The sequence below is a fragment of the Aplysia californica genome, unplaced genomic scaffold, assembly GCF_000002075.1.
Source record: "Aplysia californica isolate F4 #8 unplaced genomic scaffold, AplCal3.0 scaffold00905, whole genome shotgun sequence".
Taxonomy (NCBI): domain Eukaryota; kingdom Metazoa; phylum Mollusca; class Gastropoda; order Aplysiida; family Aplysiidae; genus Aplysia; species Aplysia californica.
Genome location: NW_004798175.1, coordinates 67234 through 74111, shown reverse-complemented (window position 1 = coordinate 74111; position 6878 = coordinate 67234). Strand labels below are relative to the sequence as shown.

General features: G+C 39.4%; 1 protein-coding gene across 2 annotated transcripts in view; it reads left to right on the top strand.

Annotated features, from left to right (window-relative positions):
• The first annotated feature begins 299 nt into the window (after window positions 1-299).
• LOC101851376 overlaps window positions 300-6878 on the top strand; it is a 19830-nt gene continuing 13251 nt past the window's right edge. The window contains exon 1 of one of the 2 annotated variants that reach the window (XM_035972917.1): window positions 300-1539. In XM_035972917.1, the coding sequence (XP_035828810.1) occupies window positions 1378-1539 (162 nt within the window). In that variant the 5' untranslated portion in view covers window positions 300-1377. The remainder of the gene's footprint in view (window positions 1540-6878) is intronic. The other variant, XM_005110524.3, reaches the window with a different exon arrangement.

The following is a 6878-nucleotide window of genomic DNA, read 5'->3' as shown; positions in this document are numbered from 1 at the left end:
ATTATAAGCCGGTGGGTTGTTTGGAGGTGTCATCTCAGACCCCTGAGGCTGACACTGACATGCAATGACCCACTAATCTCAACGGTTGCCAACTGCTCTGGTGCACTGTTCCTATAATCATGCTGCCCATGACTATAGTAGTCTTTGCCTTTCTACTGCCATCGTCCCTTCTAGCTTGTTTTCTCGTATTTCTTTTTGAAGCGTGTAGTGCCTCTTGTTTAAACCCCCTTCCCCCCTTCCAATGCAGAGAGTATTGGAAAATCCGCTACACACAATGACAGCCTCATGTTTCCTCACCACCTCGCTAGCTAAGTCACATCTGCCGCTTCGTTGGAGTGAGTAAATCTGCCTACTGGTGTGCGCACGTGCATTCATTTCGTTTCTCGTCCTAGTAGAGTGAGGAGTAAAACCTTCCACGAAGGAAACCATGAAGCGAAAGAAATCAATCCTTATCACGGAAAGTGACTCATAAATATACAGCAATTCTCAGGATAATATTACCAAGTGTATTATTGTCTTCTCTGTGCATATTGTGGTAATCTTCAGCTGTGAGGATTCCTACGTTTGTGAAACAGCAGCGTGCTCTAAGGATAGACTTCATCCTCTCAGGGGGGGCATCGCTGACTTCATCTGTTCGCCAACTTATTCCCATCCATTCTACATTGACATCAGGAATTGAGCGTCATCCAATTCCTTCTTGAATCAATTTAGTTTTCGAATTTAGCATTCAAGAAGGTTTTATTAGTGGCAGCTGTTCATCATTTTTATTTTTCAGTTTTCTTACGATAGTTCTATTTTCTTGTAAATCGTTCGTGGTTCAGTATCGGACATAACATAACACGAACCGTGAGTAATTGCACCATCGTCGGATTTCTGATTGAACAGAGAACTATAAGTTATTGATTAGGCGGAGAGTATCCTCGGCCTAGCGTCTCGTGTCCTCGGTGACCTTTATCGCCTCTGTAGGAACAGAAAAAAACATTTCCAACAAAACCACGCACTTTTAAAAAAGTGTTTCTGATTGGCAGGGTTAAAAGACAGAAAATAATATACATAATATAGGGATAACAGTGGAGAAAGACCTACCAGTGTTGCCTTCCAAACATCCGATCAATTATCTGTGTCTGCACGCATTTTACCTCCATCTCAACGTATTTCCAGTATTTCACGCCAGCCTCTCATCTTATCAAACATTTTGTGGAGAGCCCTTCACCCCCCCCCCCCCCCCTCTACTCCTTCCACACCCGAAATCTAGACGTATTCCCAGTACATCTTGTAAGCTTCTCATAAACTCAAGCGCATTGTGAGAGCTTCTTTCAGCCCCCTTACCCTTCCCCTACCCCACCTTTCCCACTGCCGGCAGCCACTTCCCGAGTCATGGGGGTGGTGGACAACATCCGGCCGTACGCTCCAGGCCTACGGAAGTTTCTGCTGGTCATCCTGTGTCTGCAGTCTGTGGCCGCCTCTCTGATGGTCAACTCGGTTGTGGCAATCTCACTCTTGCTCACCTTCACAGCCTTCCTGGTCCGGATCTACAGAGTAAATATTTTTCTCCCATTTTTGTTCCTTTGTATCCATGATAATGTGAAGGTAACTGGAGCAGAGGTAGACAAAGAACAATTTAAGTTACGTAGAGAGAGCTTGAACAGATGGGTTAGGAAAATGATTGGGATTTTTTTGAGAATCGAGAAGCAAAATGAGTACATTCTTGATCGCCGTCGTCTGGTTCAGATCTGGCACATGAAGAACAATGGGATTTTCGGCCAAGTATTTTCTAGTTTGTAAGGGCGAGTAATGACATGTCCTATGACAGACAAACGGTAGTTGTCAGTACAAAGAACATAGTAAAGAAAGTTCAATTTCATTGCCATATCATCTTTTAAAAAAAACAAAACCGGAAACAAAAACAAAAACATAACAAAACAAAAAATCCGTACCAGATAACTGAATACAATCCCAGCCAGGACGGCAAAGGGCTTAGCAAAGGATAATTAAAATTGCCATACTGTGTCTGCCAGGTTTGAAAAAACAACAACCCAAAACAAACTAGTTGACTTTTAAATTGTTTAAAACAGCCCACTACTCAGACCACACAAAAGTCTCAGTGCTCGGTGAGTATTGCCTACAATAATCATTAACTCTTTTAAAAGATGCAGCAAACATTTATACTTTATGCCTGATCAGCAGACCAGTGAAAAAGTTGCAGTACATTTCAAATACTCTTTCATAAACCAGAAACACGAAATTGCATTGTCCATAGTTTGCTTGCCTTTTAAAGCTTAATAATATAAAAGAAAACAGAATTGAACGATCTGTTTGAATAAAAAAGCTATGCTTCTTTTTCAAAGTGCCCCAAAGTGGTGTGTATTCAAGCGTTATTGAATTACCACCACAGGTTTCCTTAATGAGTTTATCCGCCATCATTGACAATACAGGAGGGAGTCAATATATATATATCTTTAACTGGCGAATAATCAATTTCAAGGCAGATGTCTACCCATTTTGATCTTTAATGTCTCAGTTTTATGCCCTTGTCGACACAATTTCGATCATGCAGGAGGCAGGTGTTGATCATGCCCGTCACGACCAACTCGGGTTGAAAGGAATACAACATCCCTGCAGAAAAACAGATATTCCCCAAAAATTCTCCCCAAACGGGAATCGAACTCGTGCGACTCGTAGCGCCTATCCGCTTCTCCACATACACTGGCGATGTCTACTTATTATCATCATTATTGACAAATAGATTTATTCTTTTCATTTTTATTTCATTACTCGGTCAAAGGAAATGGGATAAAATATATCATTCCGATAGGTTTTTGTAACAAATTTGTTTGTCGTTGACATGCTGATACTCGTGAACCTTTTATTGTGTTATAAGTTTTATTCACGACCAGCACACAGCGCACTCATAAAACATACAGTTGTCGACTTCTTAGTGTAAGACTCCACCAAACGTCATTTTAAGGGGGGGGGGGGGGGGTTACACGTGAAGGCTATCTCGCTTATTAGAGAACCAAATATTGCCAAATTTAGCACATATAATGAGCATAATAAGGAGTTTGAATATCTTCAATAAAATTTGAGAAAAAAAAGTTTCGTTTCCATGGATACGGTGGCCATATTGGATTTTGTTGACATGTCTTACGTTTTATAATACCAAACTTATTTTTCATGGACATTGATTTATTTTTTGCAAGCATGTTAGCAAACATTATATCTGAAAATTTGTCTTTGTTTTTTTCCTTAATGAATTAGTCAATTTTTAATCTATTTTTTCCTGAGGTAGTATTCATGTTTAAGAAAAATCCGAAAAAATCCGCACTCTGGACATCACCAATATAAATCTATTAAATATATCAAATATTCAACAGAGAAATTGTGTTTTGCATTACATCTTCTTTTCATTCTGTAAAAATTTCATGAAGATTGAACGAAAAATTGTGGATTTATTCAAAAAAGTATAGAGGCAAATCTATAGCGTTTTGAGAAAACGGCCGACAAAGAAAAATAAAATATTGACTTTATGAGGAAATAGTGGTGACAAACATGCTCGGTATGGGGAGAAAAAAGGCTTTTATGGGTTTTTATGAAATAGTTGTAGGAGAGGCAGAGGAAGCTATAAATGCCTACAACTCAAATTCCATAATTTTTAGCCGAATCAGGACTTTGGGGGTGTAGCCCCCCCCCCCCCCCCTCCTTTAAAAAGTGGCTTATGTTGGAGTCTGGCATGGAACAGACTTAAAGCTGCTGCAAGTGCTGCAAAATTTTTACCAAACCGAAACCGATCAGCGCACAACAGATTCAGATGAACACTTTTTAAAACAGATAGCTCTTGCTTCCCCGTCCGGACCTTGAGGTAAAGTTTTTCTTCATATCTACCTTGCGCTACATTTGTTATACATACACCTTAGGCAATATCATTTTTTCATATCTACAAAATATCAAAGTCATTCTTGCCTTCTTGCTGTAGAAAGCACATTTTTAATCTATTTTATCTGTGGTGTGTTGTCTGTTGTTGAAAACTTATTTTAGAACTATTTCATGTTTGAAACACCGTCAACACCAGAGCTTGCCAACAGGATTTTCAGTAATTTAGATTGGCGTTGTAGACCTAGAAAACAATCCCAGGAAAACGATTTCAGAAACCCAACTTTACCTGTACCTACTCCAAGTGTCCTCGCGTTGTAAAGTTCCTTACCAGCTGCGCCATGCCGAACTGTTTAATGAAATTTAGTACGCTGACAGCTGGATCAATACAGACTATAGGATTTCTTCATATTTATAAAACAGCATTGTCATTCTTACCGAAGAAAATTTATTCCAAGGTTTTTAAATCCGTAGTATAATTTGTCTACACAATAACGTTCCCTGCCTTATATCGTTCACAGATATAGATTAGTAATCAAAATTGTTTTTTAATGTGTCCCGCTCGCTCATATGACCTTATGCAGTTGCGAGCGCCGTAAAACTCTTACCCAAAAATGTTTTTGCTTTCCATAATACAAATGTATTACGTCACATATTCAATATGGTCATCTAAGGTAAACACATTTCTCCTTAAAATGCTACCAGTGTTCGAAAAAATAAAATCAAAGTTCCTTTGTCCAAAGGCCTTACTCCTTTCGTGATCGCCTTTAATATCATCTGCATCCTCAAATCTCTGAACACGAAGCATTTTTTCCATGCAGCTTTTTTTAAAGCAGAAAAAGCCTCAAGGAACTAAATCTGGTGGATAGGGTATTGTGCTCTAGCAAAGCCCCCGAAACACACTCTGTGCAATTTATATAGAATGTTTTCTTTTTTCGCAACTCCTTCTATGTCCATGTAAAAGCACATTTGGATGTGAATTCTACTTAAAAACATCGGTTAAAGATACACAAATATTTATTTGCAGTTTCCAAGGACTCAATTAGTTTTGGAAGTCACAACATTTTGCGGCCATTTTCTCGCTTATAATCATTTTACCTCTGAAACCAGGCAACCCCCACTTCTTTCAATCGCAAATACATGTACCTCGTCTTCTATTTAGGATAGACGGGTGGGTTTTTTCATCTAAAGCAAGACAGATGAACACGCTTTAATTAAGATAATACCTATAACTCCACATGCCCAAGAAACTGGCGAGCGCCTGATTCTACCGCGTCGGGACACAACTTTATTCATCCAGTCTTTTAGCACCAGTATTTTCCTTCCCTATAACTAATATCCCCGACCCCTATTTAACCTGATTGCAGTAAAAAAAATAAATTAATAAATGCTCCATGCAATAAACGTAGATATTGATTATAGATGAGATGGATTTGCTGGGAATTCGTATACTTTTGTTGGGACAGTAAACAACCGAGGGAAATCGAACACGAGCTGAACTGGCTCGCTGAATTTGGAGAAAAAAATGTCAAAACTTTGTCCCCCTTTCCATTTCTTAAAAAACCCTTTAAAAGGTTATTTGAGGTTCCACTACGCCTTTAACAAGGGTAGTGGGATCGTCATCAGGAACAATAGCGTGCTGGAACAGCTTGCCACCTCGCCTGGTCTACTGCAAGCCTCTTTTCCCATGTAGATCTAGTGCTGATGAGTCGCTTAATAGCAGTTACTATTGAGGGCATGCTGTACTGAATGTCCTGCCTTGTTAATTAACACCACATGATGAACTCGGTGAACTTAACTCTTTAAAAACGTAGCAGCAGACACATATCATAATTTATGATCAACAACAGACCAAAGGCATTGGGGCTGTATATTTTGAACCACAACACACACACACACGCACACACACACACACACACACACACACACACACACACACATCAAAACACGAATTTGTATATTAAGCAATATAACATGCTGCTGCCTGATTTTTAAATAATCTTAGGTAAAGAAAACAGATTTGAAATATATACTTGGATAACAAAGTTATGGTCCTATTTGAAAGTGCTCCAGAACAGGGTGTCTTCAAACATTGTTGGGGGACAAGAATGTACGAACTTAAAGAGTTGACAAGGTCGCTCATCGATACGCAGATATCCTATTAAGTAACATCTATTATCAGTCAAATACTCATTAATCACAAGTAACAGGTACATAAAGGTGACTTTCCTTGGCTAGAATAATATACTCTAAGTGTCTTTTAAGTACTTTTAGATCAGCGAGGTTTCTTTTTTCTGCAATAGAGAATTGCGGTTAGGTAACATATTAATACTTTTAACTTGTCAAGAGCAGGTTTCATTCATCTTTTTTTTTTTAGCACTAAACACAGACGAAACTGGGACCATTATTCATTATTCTCTTTAAAGTTAACACGCATCAAAAGAGACTGCTCTGTGCCGAGGTTTTCATCCGCCTAATCGTGCTCAGTACGACGTTATCAACCCCATCATTGTCACATAATAATGACAGAGGACTGCTGAGCTCAATTCGTACCTTGGCTACAAAATGATAATTTCTCACTAACTTATCTTTAGAACTTTACAGGGCGAAAGGAGAAAAAAAAATTCTACTATTACTCAGTGTGATTTATGGTGATAATAATATTTCTCCATTTAACCGTGCCAAAACGGGGGCTCTCGTGACCTAGAGGTTAAGGTGTTGGCCTTTCATTCAAAGGTCCCGGGTTCGAATCCGGGTAGTGACCGAAAAATTGTCTTCTCCAAATTTGTCTCCTTTCCCCTCCTTTCCTGCTCTCTAGCAATGTTATGTCGTCTGCTTTCGTCTCGTCGTTCTGCCCCCACATCTCCTTTGCCCCTCTCCCCTGGGCTCCTGATTCTTTCTACAGCCTTTCTACTGCTACTCATTGGGTTCTTCTTACTGCTGTCTTTCAACCACACCACTGATCTTCTGGTAGGAAAAATCTACACCTAGCCTTCTTGGACAAGGGC